The sequence below is a fragment of the Arachis stenosperma genome, chromosome 2 (genome assembly GCF_014773155.1).
Source record: "Arachis stenosperma cultivar V10309 chromosome 2, arast.V10309.gnm1.PFL2, whole genome shotgun sequence".
Classification (NCBI taxonomy): domain Eukaryota; kingdom Viridiplantae; phylum Streptophyta; class Magnoliopsida; order Fabales; family Fabaceae; genus Arachis; species Arachis stenosperma.
Genome location: NC_080378.1, coordinates 66,069,209 through 66,084,399, shown reverse-complemented (window position 1 = coordinate 66,084,399; position 15,191 = coordinate 66,069,209). Strand labels below are relative to the sequence as shown.

Genomic DNA, 15,191 nt, shown 5'->3' with positions numbered 1-15,191 from the left:
GGTCTAAGATTGCTCTTTGTTGATTTTCTGCATAATTCAGTGAATTAAGTTTTGGATCCAAGTTTTTCTCTACGGCTTTCATCTTTCTTTCTTCTTCAATTTGTCTTCTACTTTGATCAAGGAAGGGTTTGAGATCTAGACTTGTTTTCTAGTCTCATTGATTCCCTGAGATCAATTTTATTTTGAAATTAAGTTGAGTTCTTGGCTGCTCTTCTATTTTTACTGTTCCATTGGCTTTCAATTTACTTTCAAGCAGTTTAATTCTTCTGCACTTGTTCTTCATTTTAGATTTCTGTTCATGATCCCAATCTCCTTTCCTGCATTCTGCACTTTCACATCTTTGTTCACATTGAGCTTGATTTAATTTTCTGCACATTTACATTTTCTGCAATTTAAATTTCTAGTTGCTTAATCTACTGCTCTCTTTAATTTCAGCACCCAACCCCTTTACATTTAATGCAATTTATATTTCTTGTCATTTAAGATTCTTGCAATTTACATTTCTTGCTCTTTAAGTTACTTGCCAATTTACTTTCTGCACTTTAATTTTCCTTGCTATTTACTTTCTGTTGGCTACACTTCATCCAAATTCACTTCAATGTTAGCTTGACTAAACTAATCACCCACTAAAGTTGCTTGATCCATCAATCCCTGTGGGATCGACCTCACTCTTGTGAGTTATTACTACTTGATGCGACCCGGTACACTTGCCGGTTGGATTTGTGTGTTGGAAAATTCGTTTTCCGCAAAAACACCATCAAGTTTTTGGCGCCGTTGCCGGGGATTGATTAGATCAACAATGATTAAGTGGGTGAGAAGTCTAGATCAAGCATTTTTTTGTTTTTGTTCTCTGTTTTAAATTGATAGCAAGGTGTTTGAGTTATTGCCTCACTAAGAAATTCTTTCTCTGTGACATGAATTTCAAATTTCATTGATGTTTACAAAATACAAATGGAGTTCAACTCATCTTATGGTCAAACAAAATTTTAAGGGATATCACCCAACATCACCGATCTCTAATGGTGTTTGGGAATATCACCAAGAAAATACAAATTCTAAGCACTCCAATCCATGGAGATTTGCTTCACAGACACAAGATGAGCAAGAAAATCATATGGGATATTTCCCACCACCACAAAATGATTCAAGTCATTACTCTAATGGTGGCTGGGAGTATCACCAAGGAATGGAAGAGCATCCACCCTCACATCCCAGTTTCTCATTTGAAAGTTCTTCATCACTTGATTATTATTACTCTCAACCTTCATCTCTTGAACCACCTGATGAGGATTACCTTCAAGCCATTGAAATACATAAAAAACTCGTGGAAAGATACACACAACCCCAATCCTGGAAAGAAATCATCTTCAAGAAGATGAATGGCCCCTTAGAGCAAACAAGGAGGAGCGTAGAACCACTGAGCAAGGAAAATGAAGGCCAATTGATGGATGTGAAGGAGAAAGTGGAAGAGCAAGATAAGGAGGCCACTGCATCAAGTGAACTTTCAATGAAGAATGAGGTGGTTGAAAATGAAACTGCATTTGAGATGACAAGGGAACATGACAACTCACAAATCTCACAAACTTCCCTGGACCAAAATGCCTCAACACTTGAATCCATGATTGAAAGGTATGAAGAGGAGATGAAGAAAGCTTGGGAAGATCAACAAACCTCCTCCATGAAAGAGCTATTAAAGCAAATGTTGAGTGCAAGAGAGGAAGTGGAAGAGCAAGAAAGTGAGAAAGACATTCAAGAGGAGTCACACTCAAGTGAAGCAGAGAAGTGCAAAGAGAAAAAGCTCATTGAACCACCAATTCAAAAGGCTCTGGATGAAGATCAAACTCCAAAAATCACACAGCAACCAAGTCTTGAATTCAAAGAAGTGAAGGCAACTAACAAGAACACCAATTCTGTCCCTAATCCAGCAAGCAAGACCAATCAAGTCATTTGCAAAAGGAAGCTTGCTGAGGAAAGGCCAAGACAAGGGACACTAGCTGAATCTTTCCCTCCTTTGAGGTCATTCCTCTTAACAAACTGGAAAAAGAGGAAGAAAGTGAAGAACAACATGTCAAGCTAATGACACTAAAAGAGCACTTGTTGGGAGGTAACCCAACCGTAGGTACATTTCTTTCTATGCTTAGTTTAAATTCAATAAATTGGCATATGGTTACATTCTAAGTTTGGTGTTGCCTTGCAACAAATTGTTTTCAATCTTTTTGGATGATTGCATCAAATCAAAAATGAAAGTGACACACCAAGATTCTAAGTTTGGTGTGCCACTAATTTTCTATGCAATTCATTAAGCAACACCACTTGTCTGCATAATCATAAGGCCTTTGTAGTGTTGTTTTTCTTTTGGTTTGACACTTTATTATTCTGTTTACTTTAGTTACTTCTTTATTTTTAATACTTCCACTTATTTTGCTTCTTAACTGTTTTTGTTAATATATCACCAAGAGATCCTTATTCATGACATATTCTTGGCTTGGTGATTATATTTAACATATAACAGTTTCTTTTGTTTAGTTTTAATTCAAATAAATTGACATATGGTTGTATTCTAAGTTTGGTGTTGCTATGCAACAAAATTTGGTTCCAATCCTTACAAGATACTTGCATCAATTCCAAGTGAAAGTGTCACACTAAGTTTGGTGTGCCACTATTATTTTTTTTATGCAATGTATCATGCACACCATCTTATGTTTGCAATCATAGTGTTTTTATTTCTCTGTGCCTTGATTGTTATCTAAATCTTGCTTGCCTAAACACATATGCTACTGACATCCTCTTGTGTAAGACATTCATGATTCATTTTAGACCCCACCACCATTGTTCTAATTGTTGCTTGAGGAAGAGCAAGCATTCTGATTTGGTATGGGAAGGAGAAGAATGGGAGGAAAATGACAACAATAGAGAAGATGGACTACAAGGTTGTAAAGTTCCTTTTCCTCTCATTTGTTTCTAACACTTTAAATTGCATGATTGTCTTTATATTTTCTGTATACATGTGTGGTATGACTAAGCATAGCTTGAATTTGATTTGAAATATGTTGTTGTGACATTATGACTACCAACTTGAGTTTTGTAAATTCAAAAGCAAAAAAAGCATCATGATCATAAACAAACAAGGAATTAAAGAAGAATTTAGCATGTGCATACAAGTATTGGAAAGCTAGTATGTTTGATTGTTGCTCAATTGCATTAGATTTTATTTAATTGAAGTTTTTCATCTAGTACATTTTGTGAAATCTTTTGAAATCATGAAAACCTTGAAGAAGCAAATACAATTAAAGCAAGAAAAGAAAAAGGGAAAGAATGAGAAAGCTGAAGGCTCTGAGTACCAATGGCAATTTATTTGCTAAGTGCTTGTGGTGTTTATGTATCAAGCCAAATGCTTGAAAACAAAACATTTAGAAGTCAAGGCTAGGCTCAAGTGCAAAAGCACTCCCTCAAAGCTCAAGGCTCTGAGCATCAATGATTAGAGAGTCAAGAAAAGAAAAGAAAAATGAGCTTAATGAAGTCCTCTAATTAAATGCTTGTGGTGCTTATGTATCAAGTGGTAATACTTGAAAACAAAGCATTTAGAAGTCGTAGCTTTGTTATTAACTCATGGGGCAAAGCACCCAAAAGGAAGAAAAAAAAATCATCAAGCTTGTTTCAAGGAAGAATTATAAGAAAAAGATTTCATAAAATAAGCTAGATAGAAGCATCAATCATTTACATCTCTTTTGTAATTGTAGCATGCATAGAAAACTAGCTTGCCATGAACATTGAGTTGCTATTCTTCTTACCTTGGATTGTCAATCTTTATTGCATGATTCTTTCCTTGCTTGGGGACAAGCAAGATTTAAGTTTGGTGTTGTGATGACATGTCATCATATACCCATTTTCTATGCTTTTTCATACAAGAAATGGATGATTTGTGCTTAAATATTGAATGCTTTTTGTACTTAAATGATATATTTTCTTGATATTTTAATTTTATAAATCTTGTAGGAAATAATAAGAAAAAGAAGCAAAGAAGCACAAAAAAAGGAGAAAAAAAGAGCTTTGGGACACACTTTGAAGTTGGGGTACACTTTGGAGCTTTAGGCCACGCTTTTAAAAGCGTGGCCCATGACAAAATCAAAGAGGAAGCAGCCAGCACGCACACGATCCTGCCCTTGCCAAGGGCAGGGCAGAATCATAATGAAGCAAAGTGAGGATGAAGCAAATTTTGGCTAAGTTAAAATCTGGGCGCTAACAGCATGACCATGCCTCCTTCAAAGGGCTATAACTTGAGCTACAGAAGTCCAATTGATGTGCTTCCAGTTGCGTTGGAAAGCTGACATTCAGAGCTTTCCAACGATATATAGAAATCCATATTTGGCGCACAATTGGGGCAGGAACGAGAGGCATCTTTAAGGGCCAAAAATAAGCAAAAAGAAGCCAAGGAAAATGATGTAGCGTGTTTGCCTCCTCCATGATTCGAACTTGGGGCGTGGAAGTAGCAACATTGCCCTGCCCTTGGCGCGGGCAGGGCAGCATTTGGATGGCACAAGAACTTGGCGCACCAAGCAACAAATTTGGCGCACCAATTTCCTCCCCTGGCAGCACCAACGTGCGCACTCCTCGTCCCTGGCGCACCACAATTTTTTGCCCTGCCCTTGGCACGGGCAGGGCAGCGTTTTGCAATCCTGGCAGCACCATGGCCGCACCAACTCGCATCAACACACACCAAAGCCGCACCAACCTCATGCACCATGCACCAAATTTCTGCCCTGCCCTCCACAAGGGCAGGGCAGCCTCCTGGAGCAACATTTTGGGCCAAAAATCAACCAAAATTCAATTTAATTCAATTCCTCACCAAATTGAATCAAGGCCAACCAAACCCATTTCTCCTCAAATCCAAGGCAAGCAAAGCCCACTCAACATGACTCAAAGGCACATGGATCAATTAAATTAGGATTTTCATTTTTGTAATTTGTTTTAATTTCATTTTCATTTTTCATTTTGTTGCCTATATAAAGGCATCAATTCCATCTTTGTAGGGGAGCTCTTTCCTTTATTTTTTTTCTGTCTTAAATCTGTGATTGAGAGTGAAGGAATTCTGTTTCCCTCTTGGTCTAAGATTGCTCTTTGTTGATTTTCTGCATAATTCAGTGAATTAAGTTTTGGATCCAAGTTTTTCTCTACGGCTTTCATCTTTCTTTCTTCTTCAATTTGTCTTCTACTTTGATCAAGGAAGGGTTTGAGATCTAGACTTGTTTTCTAGTCTCATTGATTCCCTGAGATCAATTTTATTTTGAAATTAAGTTGAGTTCTTGGCTGCTCTTCTATTTTTACTGTTCCATTGGCTTTCAATTTACTTTCAAGCAGTTTAATTCTTCTGCACTTGTTCTTCATTTTAGATTTCTGTTCATGATCCCAATCTCCTTTCCTGCATTCTGCACTTTCACATCTTTGTTCACATTGAGCTTGATTTAATTTTCTGCACATTTACATTTTCTGCAATTTAAATTTCTAGTTGCTTAATCTACTGCTCTCTTTAATTTCAGCACCCAACCCCTTTACATTTAATGCAATTTATATTTCTTGTCATTTAAGATTCTTGCAATTTACATTTCTTGCTCTTTAAGTTACTTGCCAATTTACTTTCTGCACTTTAATTTTCCTTGCTATTTACTTTCTGTTGGCTACACTTCATCCAAATTCACTTCAATGTTAGCTTGACTAAACTAATCACCCACTAAAGTTGCTTGATCCATCAATCCCTGTGGGATCGACCTCACTCTTGTGAGTTATTACTACTTGATGCGACCCGGTACACTTGCCGGTTAGATTTGTGTGTTGGAAAATTCGTTTTCCGCAAAAACACCATCAGCCACCTCCATCTCCTCTATTTCTTCTTCTTTTACTCTCTTCTTTCTTCTTTTGCTCGAGGACGAGCAAACCTTTTAAGTTTGGTGTGGTAAAAGCATTGCTTTTTGTTTTTCCATAACCATTTATGGCATCCAAGGCCGGAGAAACCTCTAGAAAGAGGAAAGGGAAGGCAAAAGCTTCCACCTCCAAGTCATGGGAGATGGAGAGATTTATCTCAAGGGTGCATCAAGACCACTTTTATGAAGTTGTGGCCTTGAAGAAAGTGATCCCCGAGGTCCCTTTCAAACTCAAAAAGAGTGAATATCCGGAGATCCGACATGAGATTAGAAGAAGAGATTGGGAAGTTCTTACCAACCCCATTCAACAAGTCGAAATCTTAATGATTTAAGAGTTCTATGCCAATGCATGGATCACCAAGAACCATGATCAAAGTGTAAACCCGGACCCAAAGAATTGGCTTACAATGGTTCGGGGGAAATACTTAGATTTTAGTCCGGAAAATGTAAGGTTGGCATTCAACTTGCCCATGATGCAAGGAGATGAACATCTTTACACTAGAAGGGTCAACTTTGATCAAAGGTTGGACCAAGTCCTCACAGACATTTGTGAAGAGGGCGCCCAATGGAAGAGAGATTCAAGAGGGAAGCCAGTTCAACTGAGAAAGCATGACCTCAAGCCCGTGGCTAGAGGATGGTTGGAGTTTATCCAACGCTCAATCATTCCCACTAGCAACCGGTCCGAAGTTACTATAGACCGGGCCATCATGATTCATAGTATCATGATTGGAGAAGAAGTAGAAGTTCATGAGATTATAGCCCAAGAACTCTATAAGGTGGCGGACAAGTCCTCCACCTTGGCAAGGTTAGCCTTTCCTCATCTCATTTGTCACCTCTGTTATTCAGTTGGAGTGGACATAGAAGGAGACATCCTCATTGATGAGGACAAGCCCATCACTAAGAAAAGGATGGAGCAAACAAGAGATCCCACTCATCATGAAATCCCTGAGATGCCTCAAGGGATGCACTTTCCTCCACAAAACTATTGGGAGCAAATCAACACCTCCCTAGGAGAATTGAGTTCCAACATGGGACAACTAAGGGTGGAGCACCAAGAACATTTCATCCTCCTCCATGAAATTAAAGAAGATCAAAGAATCATGAGAGAGGAGCAACAAAGGCAAGGAAGAGACATTAAGGAGCTCAAGCACTCCATAAGACCTTCAAGAGGAAGAACAAGCCGCCATCACTAAGGTGGACCCGTTCCTTAATCTCCTTGTCCTTCATTTTCCTGTTTTTCGAAAATTTATGCTTATGGTTATCTATGTTTGTGTCTTGTGATCATTAGTGTCTTAGTGTCTATGCCTTAAAGTTATGAATGTCCTATGAATCCATCACCTTTCATAAATGAAAAATGTTCTTAATTGAAAAAGAGAAGAATTGCATGAATTTTGAATTTTATAACAGATTAATTATTTTGATGTGGTGGCAATACTTTTGTTTTCTGAATGTATGCTTAAACAGTGCATATGTCTTTTGAATTTTTTGTTCATGAATGTTGGCTCTTGAAAGAATGATGGAAAAGGAGAAATGTTACTGAGGATCTGAAAAATCATAAAAATGATTCTTGAAGCAAGAAAAAGCAGTGAATATAAAAAAAGAAAAAAAATGAAAAAAAAAAGGAGAAAGAGAAAAAGAAAGAAAAAGAAAGAAATAAAGTTGTGATCCAAGGCAAAAAGAGTGTGCTTAAGAACCCTGGACACCTCTAATTGGGGACTCTAGCAAAGCTGAGTCACAATCTGAAAAGGTTCACCCAATTATGTGTCTGTGGCATGTATGTATCCGGTGGTAATACTGGAAGACAGAGTGCTTTGGGCCACGGCCAAGACTCATAAAGTAGCTGTGTTCAAGAATCATCATACTTAACAAGGAGAATCAATAACACTATCTGGATTCTGAGTTCCTAAAGAAGCCAATCATTCTGAATTTCAAAGGATAAAGTGAGATGCCAAAACTGTTCAGAGGCAAAAAGCTAAAGCCCCGCTCATCTAATTAATACTGATCTTCATAGATGTTTTTGGAGTTCATTGCATATTCTCTTCTTTTTCTCTTATTTGATTTTCAGTTGCTTGGGGACAAGCAACAATTTAAGTTTGGTGTTGTGATGAGCGGATAATTTGTACACTTTTTGGCATTGTTTTTAGTATGTTTTTAGTAGATTTAGTTAGTTTTTAGTATATTTTTTATTAGTTTTTAGTTAAAAATCACTTTTCTGGACTTTACTATGAGTTTGTGTGTTTTTCTGTGATTTCAGGTATTTTCTGGCTGAAATTGAGGGACCTGAGCAAAAATCTGATTCAGAGACTGAAAAGGACTGCAGATGCTGTTGGATTCTGACCTTCCTGCACTCGAAGTGGATTTCCTGGAGCTACAGAAGCCCAATTGGAGCGCTCTCAACGGCGTTGGAAAGTAGACATCCTGGGCTTTCCAGCAATGGATAATAGTTCATACTTTTCCCGAGATTTGATGGCCCAAACCGGCGTTGCAAATCAGCTCAAAACTGCCCGGCGTTTAACGCCGGAACTGGCACAAGAATGGGAGTTAAACGCCCAAACTGGCACAAAAGCTGGCGTTTAACTCCAAGAAGAGTCTCTACACGATAATGCTTCAATGCTCAGCCCAAGCACACACCAAGTGGGCCCGGAAGTGGATTTTTATGTCTTTTACTCATCTTTGTAATTCTTAAGCTACTAGTTCCCTATAAGTAGGACCTTTTACTATTGTATTTTCATTGGGGGGTAGCTATCTTTAGTCTTATGCTATCTTAGATCATTTGGGGGCTGGCCTCACGGCCATGCCTAGACCTTGTTCTTATGTATTTTCAACGGTGGAGTTTCTACACACCATAGATTAAGGTGTGGAGCTCTGCTGTACCTCGAGTATTAATGCAATTACTATTGTTCTTCTATTCAATTCAGCTTGTTCTTATTCCAAGATATTCATTCGTACCCAAGAACATGATGAATGTGATTATTATGTGACGCTCATCATCATTCTCACTTATGAACGCATGCCTGACAACCACTGCCGTTCTACATGCAAACAAGGCTTGAATGTTTATATCTTGGATTCTTTAATCGGAATCTTCGTGGTATAAGCTAGATTTTATGGTGGCATTCAAGAGAATCTGGAAGGTCTAAACCTTGTCTGTGGTATTCTGAGTAGGATTCAATGATTGAATGACTGTGACGAGCTTCAAACTCGCGATTGTGGGGCGTTAGTGACAGATGCAAAAGAATCACTGGATTCTATTCCGACATGATCGAGAACCCACAGCTGAATAGCCATGCCGTGACAGGGTACGTTGAACATTTTCACTGAGAGGATGGGACTGTAGCCACTGACAACGGTGATGCCCAACATATAGCTTGCCATGGAAAGGAGTAAGAAGGATTGGATGAAGACAGTAGGAAAGCAGAGAGATGGAAGGGACAAAGCATCTCCATTCGTTTATCTGAAGTTCTCACCAATGAATTACATAAGTATCTCTATCTTTATCTTTATGTTTTATTCATATATCATCCATAACCATTTGAGTCTGCCTGACTGAGATTTACAAGGTGACCATAGCTTGCTTCATACCAACAATCTCCGTGGGATCGACCCTTACTCGTGTAAGGTTTATTACTTGGACGACCCAGTGCACTTGCTGGTTAGTTGTGCGAAGTTGTGTTTATGCCATGGTATTGAACACCAAGTTTTTGGATTTATTACCGGGGATTATTTGAGTTGTGAAAAGTAGTGATCACAATTTCGTGCACCACTTTCCCCTTTTAACGTTAGAGGCCACGTTAACTAAGTTAACGTGGACTCTAACGTGGCCACTTTTGATCATTGGCCAACGTTAGTGATAATGTTAAGTGTCACTAACGTTGGCTCAAAGTCCCTTCTTCACGTTAGAGTTCACGTTAACTTAGTTAACGTGACTCTTAACGTGGGCAATGATGGCTTCGAGAGCGTTATTGGCAATCACTTTTCTCCTTAACTTTGCAAGTTACCTCCCATTCCACGTTAGTGACCACGTTAATTAGATTAACGTGACTGCTAAGTGGTTCTTCCTTGCTTCCTTTGGTCCTGAAATCAAGCAATAGAGTGCATCAAAGTTCTAATCCAAGTCATGGGTAATGCAACATACAATTTGTCACTAAACTCATGCAAAATCCTCATGAAATCATGTAAAATGCACAATGTATGCTTGAATCAATGTATAAGTGAATATCCACCCAAAACTAGCTTATTTCCTAAGGAAATGCATGAAACTATCCTAAAAACAGTACAAAAAAGGTCAGTGAAACTGGCCAAGATGCCTTGGCATCACAACACCAAACTTAAAGCTTGCTTGTCCCTAAGCAAGTACTGGAACAAGAGAATGATGAATGGAATGCCAAGAGAAATGAGTCATTCTTGTGGAAGTCAGGTCACTGATTTTATGGTGGTTTCATGCATAGCAACTTAGGTTCATTCCATTACTGGCTTTCAAACCTTTATCATGTCCAAAAACACTGACTTTGCTTACATCCCATGAGACTTTTATTGATCCTTTTATTGTCATTCCAGGGCTTATTTGTGTTCTTCAGGCTAGGTGCTCTGTAAGGGGGCAACTCTTTAAGATAAGCTTTCAGCCAACACTCCCGAACCAGTTGGTTCAAGGTGCTAGGTGTTGAGACACCCCTAAGGACTTACTCCCTCAAGTCTCTCCCCCATACATACACACCACAGGCATCTGGTTCATTTATTTTCCTTCTTGAGACCTTGGTGTCCAGCACCTCTTTGGGTTACTAAATGCTCTGTAGTGAGGGTTACTCTTGATAGTGGACTTTCAGCTAATAATCCCGAGTTAGTTAACCTAAGTTACCAAGTGATAAGGCACCCCTAAGAGCTTATTCATCTAAGTAAATCCCTCACACAGGAACACCACAGACACATGCCTCAAGATTAAAACCATTGGTGCCTAGCCTTATTGCTTACTCTTTTTCTTTTGTTTTTTTACTTTAAGTATTCTTTCCCTTTCTCTTATTAGGATCTTGTTATTGACTTAGTCTCATGGGTATATTCAAAGTATAGTATTCAGGCCAGATAGTTGTCATCCTCACCTTATGGTTGAACCAACTTAGCTAACTTATGATCACATCAAAGACTCATGAATGCACCTCCATATCATGAACTCCACTCTGGTCTTTTATAACATAAACATTCTCTTTTCATTTGATTTAAAAGACAAGCATACAATAAGTAATGGTATGATGCAGTAACACTTAAACCAGAAATCAAAGACCTAAGCAATAAAACTTAAAATGCAGAATTGAAAAGGTTCAAAATAACATGGAAGCATGTTCTATTCCATACAAGATCTTCCTTATTTAAAGCATAGAAAAAGATGGAGTAAAGAAGGAACTCCACCACCTTTTACTCATGTGGTTGCCCATGCTCTCCTTCTTGCTTGTCCTCTTGGTGTTTTTCTTGAGTGCTTGTGCTCCCACTTCCTTTGACTTTCCCAAGCAGTTTCTTCCAGAAGCCAGCATCTTCCATCTTCTTCTTTAGTGTGTCCTTCTGCTGTTTCACCTTCCTTTCTTCTTGTTCAACCAACTCTTTTTGGACCTCATCATATGTGGGAATGGCATAATGTAGATGATGCATATTGCTGGACATGTAGTTCAACCTGGCCTGAGTGTTTACGTTGAACTCCTCCCTATGTAACTGCCTTCCTTCATTCAACACATTGAACTCATTGAATGATTTCATTTGAGCTAGTTGCCGCTGGTTGAGTTCTTGAAGGCATTTATCTTGACGCTCTTGCCTCTCAGTAACTTGGTGGATGGCTTGAGTGAGTTGGGAGTATTGCTCCTGTTGCTGCTCCATGTGTTGTTTCTGCCACTCTTCTTGTTGTCTCATCCAGTTGGACTGAATGTAAAGTATTTGCTCTTGTCCCTCCATATGTCTCATTTCCAAATCCTCAATGGCTCTTAGAAGGTGAGTCATATTTAAGTTGGCTGGGTCATGATGCTCTTCTTGTTGATATTCTTCCTGATGATATTCCTGTTGATGAGTTCCTTCCTTGGCTTTTTGCTTTCCTATATGTGGCCTTCTTAGTTGCTGAGCAGGTGTGGTATAGACCAATCGCTCGAGGGTAACTGGCCTCCCTGGGTTCACCCAGTCTGGATTGCTGTCCTCAAATACTACCTTGGCCTTGTTGCACAACCTAAGAATGGTGCTAAGGTACCAGAGCCTGGCACCTGAATCAACCTTCTCAGCTGAATCTTGAATCCCCTCAGCGATGAGTTCATGCACATTGATCTCCCCACCCTGTACTAAGCAATGCACCATAGTAGCTCGATTGATGTTTACCTCTGAATTATTTGCAGCTGGTAGAATGGACCTCCTTACGAGTTCAAACCACCCCTTGGCTTCAGGGCTAAGGTCTCCCCTCTTGATGAACTTGGGTCTCCCATCTGCGTACCTCTCCCAATCAGCTGCTATAACACAGATGTCCGTCACTATCTCTGTGAGCTCATCATTATCAGGGCTTTTACTTATCCTTTCCTAATAGCTGGCCTCATCAAAATGAGGTGATTTCAGGTGAAGAGCTCTTGTTATGGCATTTGGGCTGAAGTCCACCTCCTTTCCTCTCACGTAGCTTTTGAAGGTTGGGGCCTTGGTCTTGTCTTCTCTCACTACATTTGCATAGAATTCTTTGATGAGGTTTCCATTAATCTTCCCCTCTGGACTTGTGAGCAATTGCCACCCTCTCTCTTTGATTTGCTCCCGAATCTGTGGTGACTTATTTGCATTGATTTGGAAGATTAATTCTGGCAATATCTTTCTGACCCTTATCCACTCAAATTCACGTTCATGAAAGGCAGTTTTGAATCTCTTCTCATCGAATGGAACACTCTCCATGGGTTCCTTCCTCTTTTGCCTCTTTGAGCTTGATGATGCCATGAATTTGAGTTGCTGTTTTAAGGTGATTTGAGGATACGGATAGATGAAGAATGGGTTGGCTAGGACAATTTGTGATGAAGGAGTTTAGCACGCCAAAAGTGTGAAGTGTGGAGAGTGGGGATTTGAATGTGAGGAGTGAGGCTGCACTAAGGTTCCCTTATATTGGGAGATCGTAAGAGAACGGAAGGTGTGGATTGCAAGAATGGTTGCTTGATGGACGGTTGGGGTTGTGCATGAAGGAAGGACAAGGATCATCACATAATGAGAGTGAATGGTTCGGTCTTCAAGGGTCTCCTTTCTTCAATGTTGCATGGAAACGTTTCCCCATGCGTTCCTTCTTGAGACAAGTGTGTATTTCTCTTCATGAAGTGGCCGAACCTCCCCCATTTAATTGTCCAATCAATCTCCATCAATGCTTCTTTTCTTTTCCTTATAAAGACAAATTAAGAAAGGTGAGAAAAGATATCAAAACGACAACATGAACTTTACGGCTAGAATTAAAAAAAAAGTGAGAAAAGATTAAATTGTTTATTCATGAATTCCAACTAACTAACTAACTATTTGTGGGTCCTTATATGCATATTGATGGCACCATGGGGTGACACCAAACTTAGTTTGGAGCATTGTGATGAAAATTTTTGTTCAAAGCTCCCAAGACTAGCATGCATCTTGGTTTGCTTTGAACACCAAACTTGTTCCTCACTATATACTGCACAATAAGGTTTTCACCAAGTGTTTATCAAGTTTGGGTTGGAATTCATAAATGTTGACTTATTCACTATCTTCTAAAAGCATATACAAAAAAATGGGTTACCTCCCATGAAGCGCTTCTTTAGCGTCACTAGCTTGACGTTTCTCCCTCATTAGGGTGGTTGGTAATGCTTGAAGTCCTCCCATCTTGCTGTGGACTTGTATCCATTGGTTGTATCAATGATCTCTACATGTTCCAGGGAAAGAACTCTGTTGATTGTGAAGACTTTAGGTAACTGAGATGGTACAGTGAGGAGATTAGGGGGATATCTGGAAAGTAAGTTGAGATCACTCTATCCCCTGGAGAAAAGTGGTTCCTCCACCTCCTTGGTACCTTCTTTCTTGTGTCTTTTGATATTGCCTTGCTCTTGATGACTTCTTCCTCTAAGGGGGTTTTGATGTTGTCTTCACATCCCTCTAGAGGTTTAGGTTCCTCCAACTTTTCCTTGAGCTGTGGTGGTTGCTGTTTCCCTTATTTATCAACCAAAGGGGTCACCAAATAGGTTGGGTGTGCTTCAGTGCTTACTTCCTCCTTTAATATCTCATTATGATCTTTGCTTGGTTCCTTGTGCTCTTGGTCTGCTTCTTGTGAGAATTTGAAGATATTAAAGCTGAGTCGTTCATCATGGATCCTCAATATTAGCTCCCCTTGCTCCACATCTATGAGTGCTCTGGCTGTAGCTAGGAAGGGTCTTCCCAATATGATTGGGTGAGTGTGACTCTCTTCCATGTCCAGGATGACAAAGTCTGTTGGGAGAAAGTATTTCCCAACCTTTAGCAACACATTTTCCACCACTCTTATTGCTTGCTTTTGAGTCTTGTCAGCCAGTCTAATAACTACATCTGTGGACATTATCTCATTGATCTGCAGCCTCTTCGCCAAGGATAGGGGCAGTAAGTTGATGCTTTCCCCCAAATCACAGAGTGCTCTATCAAACATTGTTTCCCCTATGGCACAGGGGATGTGAAAACTCCCTGGGTCTCTTCTTTTTGCAGGCAACTCAGGTTGAATAAGGGCACTACATTCCTTGTTCAACACTATAGTCTGGCCTCCTTTGATTGAGCTTTTCCTGGGAAAAAGTTCCTTCATATATTTGATGAATGCAGGCATTTGTTGGATGGCCTTGATGAACGGTATGTTCACATGCAGAGATGCAAACAAATCTAGGAACCTTGAGTACATTCTCTTCCCCACAGCACCATTGAGCAGTTGGGGAAATGGTGCATAGAGCTTAAGCAACTCTTGTTGTAAGATTTCTGGTTCTTGGTGATCTCTATCCTCCTCCTCTGTTGAGTTGTCTTCAGGCTGTTGGGAGAGTTTGCTTTGCTTGTCTCCATCCTCTTGATCACTTGTAGTGACCATTTTACAATCTTCCCATCTTACTTTCTTTGCTTCTCCTCTTGGGTTTTTCTCCGTATCACTTGGGAAGTCATCAGTAGGTTTGGGAATCTTCTCAGCTAAGCATCCCACTTGGAATTCCAGCTTCTTGATGGTCTCTCCCTGGTTCTTAATATTGGCTCACACCTCCTCTTTGAACACCTTGTTTTCTTGAATCTCTTGGCATATTCCTTCAAGTAAGGCTT

General features: G+C 39.6%; 1 protein-coding gene across 1 annotated transcript; it reads right to left on the bottom strand.

Moving 5' to 3' along the window:
* Positions 1 to 14,079: 14,079 nt before the first annotated feature.
* On the bottom strand, positions 14,080 to 14,970 carry LOC130962955 (uncharacterized). Its single transcript, XM_057889112.1, has one exon. The coding sequence runs from the start codon at positions 14,968 to 14,970 to the stop codon at positions 14,080 to 14,082; it is 891 nt and encodes a 296-aa protein (XP_057745095.1).
* Positions 14,971 to 15,191: the final 221 nt, after the last annotated feature.

Coding starts and splice junctions, on each gene's coding strand:
- LOC130962955 (XM_057889112.1), bottom strand. CDS start 14,970: ATGGTCACTACAAGTGATCAAGAGGATGGAGACAAGCAAAGCAAACTC.